At 37.4% G+C, this 17,912-nt stretch overlaps 1 protein-coding gene across 1 annotated transcript in view; it reads left to right on the top strand.

Moving 5' to 3' along the window:
- Positions 1-557: 557 nt before the first annotated feature.
- Positions 558-17,912, top strand: part of KLHL20 (kelch like family member 20) — a 57,233-nt gene continuing 39,878 nt past the window's right edge. The window contains exons 1-3 of the mRNA XM_077763351.1: positions 558-629; positions 1,784-1,847; positions 16,659-17,232. Of these exons, the coding sequence (XP_077619477.1) occupies positions 1,825-1,847; positions 16,659-17,232 (597 nt within the window). The 5' untranslated portion in view covers positions 558-629; positions 1,784-1,824. The remainder of the gene's footprint in view (positions 630-1,783; positions 1,848-16,658; positions 17,233-17,912) is intronic.

Raw genomic sequence — 17,912 nt, 5'->3', positions numbered from 1 at the left:
TTGGGGAAGTGTTTGGAGAAAACTCTGGTATCTTGAAAGATAAACTGTGGGAAATCTGGAAGATCAGGTCTATTTCTGATTTGGCTGTGTATCCTCAGCAGCTTGCACATTGTAGGAGCCTAAGAGATATATGTCAGCCCCTCCTATCCACCCATCAATCATGTACTCCACAATTAGGGTCAACATTGTGCCTATACTGTGCAATAGGAGACCTACAAACTACAGATAAGTAAAAATTCCTCACTTTTTGTGACTGCACTCATCTTTCTATTGCCTTCTATTGGGGAAAACAAAGAAGAAAGAAGAGAGCTTCGGTATTCAAATACTGTCAGATGAGCTGTGAACTTGCAAAGCGGTCATCCTGAAGACTGGAGGAAGTGGATAAGAGGACAGGCAGTCTGAGGTTATCCCAGTCCCCAGCAATGGGCGCGGCTACTTCCTGAGCCGCACCGGAACCTTTCGGCGAGCTAAATGAGTTCCAGAGGGAACGCTTTAGGAGCAGGACCATTTCCGCTGCTGAATTGAAGAGAGGGGTGGGGAGGAAATAGTTTGAAGATCTGCATCCTGCGGGGTGGCGGGCGGAGGAGGCAGAGGGGGCGGCGGCAGAGAAGAAGAAAGTGACAGAGCCGGTAAGTTAGCTGCCTTAGAGCAGGAGACAGTGGACAGCGCCCAGAACTTGCTTTGCAAATCTGGTCCTAAGTTGCTGAGCCGCCGGGTGCGGTAGGGGGCCGTGCTTCGGCTGCCGCCTGTCAGTCGGCGCCGAAACGGGGATTTTGGGGCGCTGGGGCTGGGCCTCGCGGGGCACCAGACTGCTCTCTAGCTGGCTGCCATCCGTACCCGAGAGCCCTGGGAGATGCTGGGGTTCTCACCTTGCACAGCTTACCGGGACAAGAGCTGGAATTCGGGGGAAGGAAATGGATACTGTGCGTCCCATTTAACCCTCGGGACCTACCGAGCTTGCCAAGTGGGTGGTGGACATTGTTTCGGGCACGGAGGGAAGGGCTTGTAAGGAGAATGTTAAGTCTGGAACCAGAGCTTCTCTGCCCCGTTCGTGCTGCCCGGCTGTCGGAAAAGAAGTCGTTTGTTTTTAAAAGCAAATGCCGCCTCCGGCTCCTGTCACTTCGGGACAAGTTAAAGCCTCAGATCTATTGTTAAACCCGCGCGTTCCCTACCTAGTCTATCCTGTTAGTACTTCTGTGGGTATCTGGTAAATATGTTCTGTAGGCATACGTGATGGTGAGGTCAAAAGTTAAATGTCTTCAAGCACTTTTTGAAGAGAGGCAAGACTAACCTAGCAGTCAGGACTGTATAGCGCACTTTCCCTCACTTTCCCTTGTAATCGTTTTAGCCTTCATGTCTATATCCAGACTGAGGATAGTCATCTTAAAGGCATTGCGGTTATAGGGGCGCCTGGGTGGCTTAGTCGGTTAAGCGTCCGACTTTCGCTTAGGTCATGATCTCGCGGTTCGTGGGTTCGAGCCCCGCGTCGGGCTCTGTGGTGACTGCCAGCTCATTGACTGGAGCCTGTTTCAGAGTCTGTGAGTCCCTCTCTCTCTGACCCTCCCCTGCTCACGCTGTCTCTCTCTCTCTCCTAGAAATAAATAAAACTTTAAAAAAAAAAAGGCATTGAGGTTATGATTGTGCAGACTAAAAAAGCCCGTGGTATAATATGATACACATTTTTGTATCACCGAATGATTATATAGGGATTGTAACTGGAAAGATCAGAAATAGTTGTTTTTTTTTTTTTTTTTAATTAATTACTGCTTTTCTGTTGTCTTAGGTTCGGCTTTAGAGAGTGGTGAAGGGTACTTTTCATGGTGCATGGAAGGAAAGCCAATGCGCAGGTAGGCTTTTAGGAAGAAAACTTTCAGTTTCACTGATTGAAATTTAACGCATAATAATAATTCAGGACTTCATTTAATTTTTTTAAAGGGTTTTCAGATTTTACCAAATTCTGCTTAGAACTAATGATTCTTATTCTAAAATAAATAAAAGTATTATCAAGAATTAATCACCTTTTAAATAAGAGCCCAATATAGTACTTACATGTCTAAAGAATGTTATGGATTTCATGTAGTTGTTAACATTTAAATTTTCCTTCTTGCATGGTTATATTTATATAATCATTAAGTGTAATATGGTACTTTCTGGGTTCATTAGTCTTCAGTTCTCTATAGAATGTAGAAGGTTCTGTTGCCACAGAAGAAGAATAATTTGTAATACAGTGTACTGTATACCTAATTATGGTTTGGGTTATTTTATTGATGATCAGTAGTACCTTTGTTCGGTTAATTAAAATAGCTGCATTGCAGAAAAGATTCTTGAAGTACTGAAAAAGGTATTGGACATAATAACTTAGCCCATAGAAGAATGGAACAGAGTGTAAGATAATATAGACAATCATAAGCCCTCCCAATTCTAAAATTTGGTAATGTTTTTTCTTAATCTTCTCTAACAAATAGACCTAGAATCCTTATCAAAACAAAATCAGCCCAGTTCTTTTTCTTTGTTCCTTAAACTCATTTTACATTTATTGAACTGTATGTAATCATTTGTTATTTAGCAGCAAAGAGAACTGGCTCTGGCAGAGCCAGAGAAGAGAAGAAACATTTTAGGAGAAGAAACATTAAATGATGGAGCTATGACTTATGCCTCAGGACCAGGAGCAAGAATATATATCATTTTCCAAATCTGTTACTGATTTTTTGATTGACCTTGAACTGTTCACCTTCTTTGTGCCCCAATTTATTTTTCTAATGTATTTGACCAGGATATTGGGAACTAATGAATGCTTTCAAATGCTTTGAGATCTCCAGATATGGATGTAACAAATGTCGTTATCTTATTTGTATCTAACTCCATGTAGGAATAATATTTGACTGCAGAGTACCTGAAGAAATTAACAACATATATTAATTGCCTCACCACTATATCCTTTATTATGGTTGCAAAAACCACTGATTGCTTCTCTTCCTCATTGTTTCTCTTCTTCACCTGCCATAAATGTCATATCTTATGTAATTGCTAAAATAAGAGCTTATTATTTTTTAAAAAGGGAAGGCACAGCGTGGGAATGTCTTTGGTTTATTAGTAATTTCTGTATAAAATATTCACTTAATCACTCATACCTACTTGGTTTTTTTTCTTGCTTTATTATATAATCCTGCCAGTTATTCAAAATCATGTTGTGAGAATTCTAGTACCATTAATTGTTAAACTACAGTTCTTTCTTCATCACCATCATCTGGCCAGAGCCTGGCCTACCCATTGATCTTGGATTTAATTTGACCTTTGTTTACCTTTCCTTGTTGGGCTGTCATTCTCACTGCTACAGCCCAAAAGGCACTCTCTGTGAAGTGATGTTGGTTTTATACTTAGCTGCTATTGGAGAAGCTTTGAATAAGAAGTAACTATATTAAGATTATTTGAATACATGTTTATTCTCCCTACTAGAGAATTTTGAGTCTCATGTCTTCTATATCTTTGCATCCCTGATATAATTCCTGAATAATCATTTAAATGACTAAACAGTACCTGCAGACTTTTTCCATGTGCACCAACTGCCAAAAAATATGAACAAGAAAAGGCTGAAAATGATTTTGTTAAAGGTATTTTAATGCTTAATTATAAAGTTTTATGAAATTGATCGACATCTTATTAGTAAAGCTTCATTGAATTCATTTAACTAGCCATTATGTGTACAGATACAAAATTTAAAAGATACAATAAGATGGTCAGTGAAAAATAGGTCTCCCAATGCTAATGCCAGCTCCCAGTTCTCCTCTTTATAGGCAACCACTGTAAACATTTTCTTATTCATTTTTCGTAGACATAATGCATATATAAGCATATACAATATCTCTCCTTTTCTAAAAACATGAATGTCAGCATATCATGCACATTCTTCTGTATCTTTTTTCACTTCACACATTATCTTGTAGATTGTGACAAATACATATAGGCCCACCTTATTCTTTTTGATAGTTACATAGTATTTCATTGTCTGTAAGTGCCATGTAATTAACATGTCTTTTCAGAGACATTTAAGCTATTTCAAATATTTTGCTGTTACAGCCAGTCTGTAGTGAATATCCTTGTCAGTAGTTTTTGCCCAAATATGTATGTATAGAATAAATTCTTAGATGAGGAATTGCCCAAAGAGTATTTGTGTTTTTAAATTTTGGTAGATATTGACAAATTTCCTTCCTTAGAGATTATACCAACTTGGTCTCACCAAAAACGTGCCTGTTTCCCAAGATACTATTCTTTTATTTAAAAGAATTGTTTTTTAATGTTTATTTATTTTTGAGAGAGAGAAAGCGTGAGCAGGGAAGGGGCAAAGTGCATTCTTTACTTTAAAAGATAAGAATTTAAAGAAGGAAGTTAATTAAAGGAAGTTAATTAAAGACACCTTAAACAGAAGGAACATCTGTGCTCCCCACCCCCCAAAAAGTAGAATCTATGGCAGTGAAGATTGAGAGAAGAGGATGGAATTAAGACTTTGCTTAATAGTAGCATCAAAAGGATTTGGTGAATATAGAGTAAGGAAAAGGTAGCAGTTTAAAGACTCCAAGGACTTCAGCTTGTGAAACCAGGTGCTGCCATGATGGGATCAAAAATACAGGAAGAGGCCTGAACAGGTTTCCATAAGCCAGGAATAGTTTCTCTTTCATATGTTTTAAGATTGTTATGTCTAGGAAATTGCCAAATAGAGATAGCCAGCATGTAACTGGAGGATGGGCTTGGGACACGAGAGCAGAAGAGATGTAAAAAACAATTGTGCATCATCAGCCCACAGAATGTTCTTGAAGTTGTAGGCATGAATGAGGGTAGAACAGAAAAGGGGGATGCCAAGGACAGAACCTCAGGGTGTACCAGGGGTGTTGAAGGTGAGGCCTAAGAAAAAATGCCAGTAAAGATTCTAAAATGCATTAAGAAGCTTTAGATTGTGTGAGTCCTGTTTTATTTAATTGTATCTAGAGTTTTTATTGATAATTTTCACTCATGGTGAAGATCAGATGAGCTTCTCCTTGCTTCAAGCAACAACAGAAATCCCATCTCATATCTTTAGAATTTCCTGTTTATTTTAATCCATCTAAAATGTTATTTAAAAATAGTAGTATAAAAGGTACCTGCTTGATTTGACTTTTCCTTGGTGTGACAGGCACCGTAGGGTAGCTTGCTGAACACCTCTTATTTCTTTCCTTTACTATGTGGAAACAAGAAAATGAAATGTTATGCTTGGTATTATCTTCTTTGCATTTGAGATGGCTGTATAACACAGCGCTGCCAATGAAATGTCAGCAGAAGCTGCTACGAGGTATTCTAGCAAGGCTTTTGCTGTCCTGACAAAACGTTGGCTAGCTTGTTCACATGCTCTTCCTCCTTCATGCCTTGATGGCTGGACCAAGACATCCAACACTGACAATCGTTTCATCTAGTAAGCAGTGAGGAGGTATTTTAGGGCTAAAGTATTTATGACCTGTTTTCAGATTAAGGGGTTACCAGCCTGGCTTTATGGTATAGAATCAGGTATGGAATATAGTGCCAGTGGGTGCCCTCCTTGTAAACACAGCTGGCACTTTGCAATATTATTTCTGTTTTAAGGATTTGTACACTCCTATCTGTAGTTTTCTCTCTTTTTGAGTGTGTTCAACCATTTTCTAGCCATCACTCAACTCCCTTAGATTGTCTGTGGCATTTCCCGACTCTTGATTAATGTAAGCATTTATATTCCCTGCTTTGGACTGTTGACTACTGCTAGATAAAAGAAGCCATGGGGAATTTGTGCTACTCTAATCAGAATCTTTAATACTGTGTGAGCCAGGGGCACATGGGTGGCTCAGTCAGTTAAGCATCCAACTCTTGATTTCAGCTCAGGTCATGATCTCACAATTTATGGGACTGAGCCCTGCATCAGGCCCCGCCCTGACAGTGCAGAGCCTCCTTGGTATTCTCTCCCCGTCTCTCCCTGTCTCTCTCCTCTGTCTCTCAGAATGATAAATAAAAAATAAAGAATTAAAAAATCTACTATTTGAGCCAACAGTGTTATCCAACAGTAATTCTGTGGGCCCCTAGTTAATGCTCACTCATTCCCCGCAGCAGTTGTGTCGCACCTTCATTCATCCTCTTGACCCTATCACTACCCTTCCCACTGGCTGCAATGGCCTGCTCACCCAACTTCACAGAAAAAATAGAGACCATCCCAAGCTCCTGATGCCTCCTTACCACAAAATGAATGTATCTGTTTCCTCATTATCTCCGCCACCACACTCCCTTCCTCTAATCTCTTACATAAGTCCTTCTACCTTTTGTCAAAGAGTCTTTCCTCTGCACTTTGGTTCTGTATACTCCTCCTCTTCAAGGATCTCGCCTCATGTATTCTTTCTCTATTATTTTTTTAAATTGCTCCCTCTTTCTCATTCTTCAAAATGAGATACTATCATTTTCCAGTCTTCTTCCACTTTAAGCGGACATGTTGTTATTCTGTGTCTCTTCTTGTCACAGACAAGCTTCATTTTAGAAATACTCCATACCCATCTTCTCTTTCTTTACCTGCCACCATTTTTATCAGTCCTCCTTACCTTTCCCCTCTGTTATAATCTCCTTTCTTCTAAATTATTATTCTAAATAAATTCCAAATTATTCTACTGAGAAGCTTATTCTCTTTATCACAATCCTGATATCTCTAGTAGAATAGGTTAAAAAACAAAAGCTTTTGTCTTTAGATAGTTCATATAAATGTGTGGCACGGCTTCACGTAAGACAGAGCGGTGGGGGCTGTGGTGAACGAAGAGTACAAGCCCTCCTAATGATACTCAAATGCAATTTCAATTTCAATCTCAAACCAAACCAAACCAAAACCTGTAGGTAAAACCCTTCTGATGGTCTTTATCATTCTAGGGGGCCCTCCCCTTGCCTTTTATAATTAAATGGCCTAAATACTTGTTTTCTCAAAAGCACCATCTGTCTCTGAAATAAATGCTGTTCCTTTCCCCAGAATGTAAAATAACAGTAATTGAAAATTTCTAATAGCAGTTTTTTTCTTCTCACCATATGTAGAGATTCAAATGTAGTAATTATAGTTTCTTAAACTGATTCCATAATATCTGATGCTTGCCTTACAGAATTGTATAGATTTATTGACATTTCAGTAAATGAATCCTTCATGTTTAATTTTTTATGTTTGACAATGATGGTTTTACTTTTCTTTTTCCTATATTTATAGCTGCATTTTGAATTATTGCTTTCTCCACTCTGTTATTTCCCTTCAACTTAGGTCAATGTATTCTTTCTGTAAAAACTGATTTCCACCGAAAAAGATTTTACTTTATTAGTCAGATTTTATTAAGTCAGTTTTTTAGTCAAACTTTAATGTGTATTAAAATTACCTGCTTGCTAAATACAGATCCTAGAGTCATACCACCAGAGATTCTGATTCTCTAGCACCTCAGGAACCTGCATTTTTAGTAAGTACCTTCATATATCTGGTGTCAGAGAAACCCAATATTTGAAAAGTTAATATAACAGCCTAGTGGGAATTGAGCATTCAGTAAAGAACAGTATCTTGTCTTCTCTAATTTTCATTTCATTTGAAAGAAAAGCCACATATTCAGATATAATCTTAAATCTATCAATACCGTGTTTAGAAAATGTGACAATAATGGAGGAAAACCCTCTGTATACAAGAGTAGTTGGGGGTGGCCTGGGTGGTTAAGTGTCTGACTCTTGATTTCAGCTCAGGTCATGGTCTCCCAGTTTTTGAGATCAAGCCCCATGAAGTTCTGCTTCAGATTCACTCTCTCCCCCTCTCTCTCTGCCCCTCTCACACTTATGCTGTGTCTCTGAAGTCAAAATAAATAAACATTTAAAAAAATATTTTAAAAAAAGAGTGGTTGACTAGTCAAAGCAAGAGTAAATTTCTAAATTCAAGTTGGTTAGTAAATTTAGAATGTGTGGCTGATTTTACTGTTTCACATTTCAACTACCATGTTTTTGGTATCAGAATGTTTTGGGGTGAAAGTCCTGGCCCAGACTAACACAGTCAACATTTATTTACATAACAAGTCTTTTGTTTACATAACAAGAAGGCCAGAGGTAGGGTGGGCTCCAAGATTGGTTAGTGCAGTGGCTTGGTAATATCCTCTTGGACCCAAGTTCTCCGTGTCTCTCCAGCGTAACTTGTGCAGCATCAGTTTCATCCTAACCTAAAATTGATCCCCCATCAGACTACCACCTACCAGTGTAGAATGCTACATTCTTCCTTGTTAAGAAGAAACTCCCTAAATCATGGAATATAATTCTGTTCCTATAGTTTGATGACCAGCTTAGGTAAGAGAATGCCATCAGCTAATTGATTTGAGAGAAGTCAGGATTCATCTTCAAAAACCTGGTCATCTTCTTCTGAAGCACATGGCTAGTAAAGGAACAAAATCAAGGTTATGTTAAAGTTTGAGAGAGTTGATGGTAAAATATGATATTAATAGAATTTATTTTTAAGTTATGTTTTTTATCAGTGCTAAAGGAATAAAAAATTTGCTGAAGTTATTAGCAGATTTTATACACTTTGGTTTTAGAAAGACTGATTCTTTCCCAGAATTGACAGAGTTTGGGAGAAGGCAAAGCTCTGTTTGGTCTTCTCTGTTACATGTGGATAGAGTCCATAATAATGCTTTCACTTGCCTCCTTAAATCTTAAAATACGTATAGATTAATCTTGCAAATTAAGTTCATAAAAATGTTGAGTTCAGTTTTTTGGTGTTTATTTGTAATGTTATTAGTTCAGTATTGGAGTAAAAAGCCACAGATTGACAAAGCAAATAATTTAGATCTTCTAGTTTTTCTAGATGATTTTTTACTTGGACAGTAAAGCTTGCTGTCTCGATGTTTAATTAAAACTTCTTAGGGTTCTGTCCTGGGGAGCAATTCACACCTCAGTTTACCATCCCACCCCCCAAGTCCTTAGAGTATTTATTTCATCAGACTCCAAACAAAGAAGTTGAGAATATGATGTGACAAGGTGTGAACACATGCTATTTCTAGGACCCTTATTATAACTTCCCTTCAAAAGGTTCCCAGAAAAAATGTACCAAAAAACTCACTTTTCTGCCAGTAGAATCCTGGTTGTAATGAGAGTAATGGAGGATGTGCACTTCGAAGTTTAAAAGTACAAATTTACAGAAACATATAGCAGAACTGTAGGAGAAATAACTTAGTGTATAGCATTAAATATAGCTTCTAGAACTAAATTGCTAGAATTAAATACAGCCTCTCAGAACATTTAAAATTATTTAATGTCTCAGCCTACCAGTAATTCCTGTTGTCATTCCATCTCATTCTTCCAAAAGGGCAGCCTGGTCCAGCCATGTGGCAATATGCTTGCTTTTTTCTCCCATCTAAGAATGACAACCCCATTAATCAGATTACCAGAGTCATTTCTGTTTCAAGCACTCAATCCAGTTGCTTAAGATAGGTTGGCATGGATTTGAAGTCAGAGGACCTACATTCAGACAAATACCAACATTGTCACTCTTTGTTACAAATAGTGAACTTGAGGATCAGGAAGTTAAGCAATTTGCCCAAGATTATACCTAATAAGTGACGGAGGTAAGGTTTGAACCTGGCTACAAGTTTGCCTGGCTCCATATCTGGTTTCGAGAAAGTCAGACAAGAGTTCAGAGGGTATAGTTTATTTTGGCAGAAAGAAAAGTTGAATTCATTTAGCAACAATTTAATAGACACTAGACCTAGGTATTGGGATATCGCAGTGAGCAAAAGGAAAGAAGGCCGTTGTTCTCATTGTACTATATTCTACTTAGGTGATAAAGCCAGTATGTTATGTCAGGAGGTAATATATTTATGAAGAAAAATTAAAGGGTATAGAGTGGTAGAAATAGATGCAATTTCATATAAGGTGGTGTTGGAAGGAGGAATTTCCTTTTTGCTCTGAGGTCCTTCAGGCTGGACTTAGAATCAAATTAACAATGAGACAATGAGGAAATCAAATTCAGTAGTTTGTAGAGGGAACCCACAGAGACACAGAAATTCCAAAGACAGTCAGACAACATGATGCTTATATGAGCTAAGGCAGGGAGTATTGGACTGAGGATACAAAGGGGGAGAAAGACCATTAGCAGAAGGGAAAGATGTTTGGAAAACAAAGGTACCCTATTATGCAGATTAGCTTCTTAGATAAAGAGAAATTTCTGATAATAGCTCTCTTCCTGGTAAAGCCAACAGTTGAAGGAAAGGTGAAGAGCTTTTTCTGAAATTACTGGGTTTAGATTGCTTTTATTTACTTTTTTATATGTTTTTTAAGCTTATTTGCTTCTGAAAGAGAGAACAGGGGAGGGGCAGAGAGAGGGAGACAGAATCAATCCCAAGTAGGCTCCATGTGCAGTGCCTTGATGTGGGGCTTGAACTCACGAACTGAGATCATGACCTGAGCCGAAACCAACAGTTGGGTGCTTAACTTACTGAGCCCCCAGATGACCCAGGATTCCTTTTAACTCAAAATAATGCTCATGCCAAGTGACTCATCTTGAGCTGGCCTGCCTTGACCCCTACAGGGGTGTGATAAGTTGACATTTGAGCAGAGATATGAAAGAAATGACTGAGTGAGCTCCATAAGTATTTGGGAGAAGAAACTTTCAGGAAGAAGAAATAATGCTCTGAAACAGAGAAGTCTTAGCATGTCCCAGAAAATATCAAGGAAGTCTGTGTGACCAGAGAACAGTGGGCAAGAGGAAAGCAGTAGATGAATTCAGAGAGTGAGCCAGGGGAAGAATCATGTAGAAGCTGGTAAACCTTATATGCTTTGTTTTTGACTATGAATGTTTAAAGCAATTTGAGCAGAGGAGTGGTATAATCTGACTCTTCTAAGGGATCACTTAGGTTGTTAAGAGAAGAGAATATAAATTGGCAAACGTGAAAGCAAGAAGACTTTATGAGACTATTAAAATATTTTTAAAAAAGAGTGAGAATAACCTGAATTAGGGTGGGGCTGGAGAAGATGTAGAGAAGTGGTTGAAGTCTAGGTATTATTTGGAGCTAGGATGAAGGATTTGCTGATGGATTGAGTTTGAGGGGAAGAGGCTCCAAGATTTTTGGCCTGAGGAACTGGAAGATTGAAATTGCTTTTTTTTTTTTTTTAAATCTGGGGAAGGCTAGAAGAGAAACATGGGGGAGGGAAGAGAATCAAGCAATCAGTTTAAATATATCGTTGAGATATTTTCATTTGTGTGATACCAGACATTCATATGGATCCAAATTCAGAATTTATTCAGGCAGGAAATAGGCTCTTTTAGCCATTCACATATGGATGATGGGAACCATGAGATTAGATGAGCGCCTCTAAGAATGTGTATAGGGAGCAGAGAGGACAGACCTTTAGAGAATGACCACATTTAAGGGAATTCTTAGCAAGTTTGCAAACCAGACCACTGATAAAAGTATGGAAATTACCCATTTTTAAAATATAATTTATTATCAAGTTGGCGAACATATAATGTGTACAGTGTGCTCTTGGTTTTGGGGGTAGATTCCCGTGGTTCATCCCTTACATACAACACCCACTGCTCATAGAAATTACCCATTATTAAAAGTCAGAATCTGGGGACGCCTGGGTGGCTCAGTCGGTTAAACGTCTGACTTCGGCTCAGGTCATGATCTCACAGTCTGTGCTTCAAGCCCTGCATTGGGCTCTGTGCTGACAGCTCAGAGCCTAGAACCTGCTTCTAATTCTGTGTCTCCCTCTCTCTCTGCCTCTCCCCTGCTTGTGCTCTGTCTCTCAAAAATAAATAAACATTAAAAAAAAAATAAAAAATAAAAGTCTGAATCTGTACTAATACAATAAAAACAGCACAGTATTTTTGCTTTGGTATACTTTTAAATGAAAAGGCAGATATGTAGAAATTGGTTTCCATATTGTACGTAGGTGAAATAAAATATTGTTTATAGTTCAACAGTATTATCTCTATGTACATAATTATGGTTATAACAAAAATGTTTTCATTTCAATATGCAATGTCAATATTAAAAGAGGAATTTTTTGAATTTATCTTGTCTTTAATGTTGGTTCTTTTTAAAAGAAGCTTGATTGTGCCACTGTTAACCATGTGATTTATTCTTTCAGCATCTACTGTGTACAGGGCATCATTAAGCATTGTGGTTAAAAGCTTCCTTGATTGTTTATGTGGGTGGTAAAAATGATCCTTTAACTGCTCAGCTTTTTTCAGTCTGTAAATTGTCAAGCATAAATGGTGCTGTTTCTACCAGATGTCGGGAATTATGAACAGTTTGTGTTCTAGAATACAGAATCACTCGTGGGCTAAGGCCAAGCATAGAAAGATTGAATTTATAAGTACTTTGGAAAAACAGGTTGCTGTTGGAGAAAGGAAAAACTATGTTCTTTGTTTTCAGGTTGTGCCTTTGTAATGTAAGTGTAGTTTCTTCTTCCCAAAAATGTCCTTATCTAGCCTCTCCTTCCCAGGGGACTCTTTCAACACAGGTGTTTTATTATACAGTAGTTCTTGTCAGCTCTACAACTTTAGGGGTAGTAAACTGATACTGTCCCCTGCAGGCCAGATGTTAGACTATCTCAATATAGATGATTAAGTCTGTGAGACTCCCGTGAGGCTGACCAAAAACTCAGTGATAATGTTGGAGTCACCTACCCCCTTTTAAATAACATGATATCTCTGGAAGAATTATTCATGAGACAACTGTTTAGTGAGTATAGAATCAGAGACAGAAATATAATGATCTGGGCCACAGGTAAAGGATATTTCACCTAAGTTCTAGAATAACCCAGTGTAATATTCCTACTTCACAACAAAAATACCCTTGATGTGACCTTGTAGCTTATGCTAATCAGATCTAAGATCTTTCCAGTATACACAAATACTTTACTGATTTTTGCCTTTCTGACCAGTTTGTATCCTGATTGCCCTTTCTCTGGTTATTCATGTATCCCCTCTTCTAGATAGATTCCCTGATTACCTCTTTATATTCCTTTGATTTTTTTCTCAGTTCAAACAAAATGCTTTGTAAATTATATGCAATTAGTAAATATTTGTTAAAAGAATAATTACCAACTTAGAAGAGCATAGATTTTCTTTATGTTGGTAGATACAGTGTGATAATTATGAAAATCTGAGTATCTTCATTACAATTATTTGTCAATTTAAGTTTGTTGGCATTTACCTAGGAAGTTAATACCTCAATTTCTACATATGAAATGTGAACATAACGTATAAACTTGCTTCTCTTATGTATTATATGGAATAGCTTTTTAAAAGGTAATGAACATTTGACTATTTTAGAAATGTTTAGAAATAATTCTGAAAATGTTTAGACCATTCCAGTGTTTTTTTAGCTGGAAAAGAAAAGACTTAGGTTCAATTTTGTTATGTGATTTTCCATAAGCCTGACATTCATTTTGTTGTCCTTCTACCAAGTTACTTGACTCTTCTTCTCATAGTCCACTGTGAAGTTCTTCATGATGACTAGACCAAAATAATCTGCATTTACTGTAGCTTTCTGTGCTTTAAAAAAGTGTTGTATAGAAATTTTGATATCCGTAAGGAAAAAAACCTGAAAATCTTATTTTGAATTGTTAAATAATTCTACAACTCTGTTCTTTCCCCAACCTAGCATTCATATCAATCACCATTATTAAATATTTACAGTGCTCTAGGAGACACTTGTAGTTTATCCAAAAGCATCAGGAGACCTGCTCTGCTGCTGAAAGAAAGCTTCCTGATTTAGAACAAGTCACCTAACCAAATCAGTTTCTCCATCTGTTAAAGGAGGATATTATGCTAGATGATCTGATGATGATTCTGTTTCAAATCTCAATCTCCATTCTTCAAGCTAGGTTACAAATTATGCCAAGCAAGCAAGGTTGGTTTTCATATTTAAAGATTTCTGGAGAACATTAACATGTAAAATTTATTAACACATATATACCCTGATCTTATGATGTTATTTATATCAAACTTGAGAAATTTACAGAGCTGTCACCTTTGTTTTTTCCAGATCCCTTTTTAAAGGAAAGTAATTATTACAGCCTCTCAAGAGTGTGTCCTTTAAACATTTTTACAATGTTTTATTTATTTCTGAGAAAGAGAGAGACAGTGTGAGCAGGGGAGGGTCAGAGAGAGAGGGAAACACAGAATTTAAAGCATGCTCCAGGCTCTGAGCTAGCTGTCAGTACAGAGCCTGACGCAGGGCTCGAACCCACGAACTGTGAGATCATGACCTGAGCCGAAGTCGGACGCTCAACCGACTGAGCCAACCCAGGCACCCCAAGAGTGTGTCCTTTAGCACATTTAGGTTAACACCTACTTAAATATACAGGAAATGCCCAACTTCTAGACTTCCAAAGTCTGTGTGTAAGAGTAGCTTCCTGAGCTCCAGCCATCACGCCACCCAAAAGCCACCAAAAACAATAGCCACAATAAACTCTGAATCAGTCCCAAAATGAGAGATGCTGTTTTCCTTCTCCTTGTACCTCTTGGCCTTTGTGTCTTCAGACTTCAAAATTCAGGTCAGAACTCTATGTCAGTGGCTTTTAAATTTATTGCTATTACAGCTTACAAAGGGACCAGTTATACAGATATATATGAATTTGTGTGTATATACAACACATACTTGAAACAGTGAACTAAAGGGAATGTATGCCAATATTTTTTCTTACATTCCATTTTTTTATGCTGCTTGTGACATACTAACTTGATTTTACAACTAAACCTAGCCCCCATTTACAGCACTCTTACTATAGAAAAATACAAGCCTCCAAATAGTTACAATAAAATTAAATGTTGAGAAAACTATTCATTTGTAAAGTGGGGAATGTTTATTTATGGGCGTATATATTTCTTTTGTAACCACAGTAAACCTTCCTTGATTCTGACTGATATGTTGGGAACAGTTAGAAATATATAGTACTTTTAAGCAGATGAGGCTTATTGTCAGATTTAATATCTCTATCTCCAAATTAGTCAAACAAAATCTTTATACAATTTTACCTGCCATCTTCTTTCCCACTTGAATGTTCATAAACTGTGAAGAAAAGATTTCTAAGTAAAGATAAACTTCAATCCAGACTTGCTGGGTTATTAATTTAAAATTTATTTAAATATTAATTGAAGCATATCAACTCAGACTTGATTTCTAATATGCATAAGCATAGCGACCTCATCTGAAAGGAAAGTAATAGTTCTATAACTACAATAACTTCAATTTAAAATGTAGCAAGCCCTGAACTGGAAGCTTTTATGTGCATTATCTCGTTTAATCTTTGCCAATATGGAATAGATACTTATCCATTTTACAGCTAAAGAGGCTGAGGATTAGAGAAGATAAGCAACTTTCCCAGTAATCGTCAGTGCTAGCATTTCAACCCAGGCCCATCTATTCTACAGTGTATGAAACTTTATGCTGCTAGTACAGAGTGGACTTAGTAACCAGCTGTCAGAGCTGTTAGGCTTGAGGGGAAAAATAAAAGAAATCTTAATTTAAGATATTTTAAAATATTTTTGAGGCATCTATGGTTGAACTTACACAAAGGAGAGAATTTTAACTCATGTCTCCCTGTGAATGGCTTCTAAAATATTTGGTTTGACTCTTTCCCTTTTTAGGAACAAACTAATGTGACTCACTACATAGTTATTTACTATATTTCCTCACTTATAAGGCACATGATTCATTTAATAACTTCTTAGTAGTATAAATATTGCATTAAATGTTTGTGAAGCTTTTATTAACTGACAGTCTAGCATGTATTTATCCATAAGCTTTCCTCTCATTCACAGACGAAAGAATGTCTGGCCATCGGCAATTATCTGTAGCATTCCGTTAACACTAGTTTTTGTAACCTGTGCTTAGGATTTTTTTTTTTTAGTTTAGTTTGTTTTTTACTTGGAACCATTGTGATTGCCTGTATAAACTTTGAAAACTATGCATGTTAGAATAAAGGAAATACAGGGAATATATATATATGGAATATTATACAGAGTATAATATATAACTACATGTAAAGTTAATTTTAGGGGCCCTGGCNAACCTCCACACTGTTTTCCAGAGGGGCTGTACCTGGCCTCCTTTTTCTGTTCTTTTCATGCAACATGAGCTATATTTTATAGCTTTGTGCTGAACCTGAGAGAAATCTAAAATATTTTCCATTATAATGAGATATAAACATTTCTGAGTTCTAGAAAAAGAAGAAATACCAACATTTTGGTTAAACCAGATTAAATTTAAGTCCATAGGTCTGTTTTGTGCAGAGAGAGAATAATTTACAAATGTTTTTCATAAATTTTTATTAATGTATTGCAGGTAGTTTGTAAAAGATGTGGCCCAAGACAGTCTAGTCTGAGTACTTCCGAGATGGAAAAGGAATTGTCTTTTATTTTATGGGAGTGAATAGTGAAAGTGCTCTGATTTGGCATTAATACTGTTTGTTCTTCGGAAGACTTTCAGGCAGTTTATGAGTTCCAGTGTTCTTAGAAAGGAATCCCTCTGGGAGCTTAGTTTTCCCTTTTGATTACCTGCAGGTTTCCTTATCTCTTGGCTTTTGAACACTTTATGGTGAGAGTGAGAGTTTCTAATAATGTTGCCATCATCTCTTCTCCCCTCCTTCCCCCATTCCTGTAGGTGTACCAACATTCGACCAGGAGAGACTGGAATGGATGTAACAAGCCGCTGCACCCTTGGAGACCCCAATAAACTGCCAGAAGGGGTTCCCCAACCTGCCCGCATGCCCTATATCTCAGACAAGCACCCTCGACAGACCTTGGAAGTGATAAACCTTCTGAGAAAGCACCGGGAGCTATGCGATGTGGTGCTAGTTGTGGGCGCTAAGAAGATATATGCCCATCGAGTCATTTTGTCAGCCTGTAGTCCCTACTTCCGAGCTATGTTTACAGGAGAATTGGCAGAGAGCCGTCAGACAGAAGTAGTGATCCGAGACATAGATGAGAGGGCTATGGAGCTACTGATTGACTTTGCGTACACCTCCCAGATAACTGTGGAAGAGGGCAATGTTCAGACCCTTCTGCCAGCGGCTTGTCTCCTCCAGCTGGCAGAAATCCAGGAAGCCTGCTGTGAATTCTTAAAAAGACAATTAGATCCTTCTAATTGCCTGGGCATTCGGGCTTTTGCTGACACACATTCATGTCGTGAGTTGCTAAGGATAGCAGACAAGTTCACTCAACATAACTTTCAAGAGGTGAGTTATACATGGTGGTTTGAATGTGTTCATAATGTATTTGTCAGAGTTCACGTTCTGCTAACTAACATGCACCTGTTTGGGTATTTACTGCCGATTCTAACTTTTAATATCAAAGAAATAAGTTATTATCAATTCTCAGCCTGATTTTTATTTACAGGCCAATTTTATGTTCTGTCAACAAAAGTTAAAGTTTAGGGATTTGATTCTCCCTAGCCATATTCATAAACTAGTTATAAGTCAGAATAGAGTTTATTAATTCATTGGAAATCTGTGTCTGATGAGATACCTAATATCCCTCATTTGCATCACTCATTTCCTTTCTGATTGTATGGATTATTCAGCAGAATAAATTATAAATTAGCAGTTATTTAGAGAACTAACAATCAGAAAAAATGAAGTTAGATGTGTATCAAAAGAATATTTCATTAAATCTGTTATTTTTCATTTATTTAATAAATATTTGTAAAGCTGCTATGTTCAGCCACTGTGCTTGGCTGAACAAGATGTAGTAGTGAACAAGTAGTGAACAAGATGCCCAGAATGCCTGTTCTCATGGAGGTTATAATATAGCAGAGAGGATAGCCATTGATGCATAGTTACATAAATAATTAATAATAATAGGTGCTACAAAGAAGCCTATACTGTCAAACTCTGATTTAACAGTATTTTACAGAGAG

Source organism: Crocuta crocuta, unplaced genomic scaffold (genome assembly GCF_008692635.1).
Source record: "Crocuta crocuta isolate KB4526 unplaced genomic scaffold, BGI_CrCroc_1.0 scaffold3, whole genome shotgun sequence".
Taxonomy (NCBI): domain Eukaryota; kingdom Metazoa; phylum Chordata; class Mammalia; order Carnivora; family Hyaenidae; genus Crocuta; species Crocuta crocuta.
This window is presented reverse-complemented; position numbering and strand designations above follow the sequence as displayed.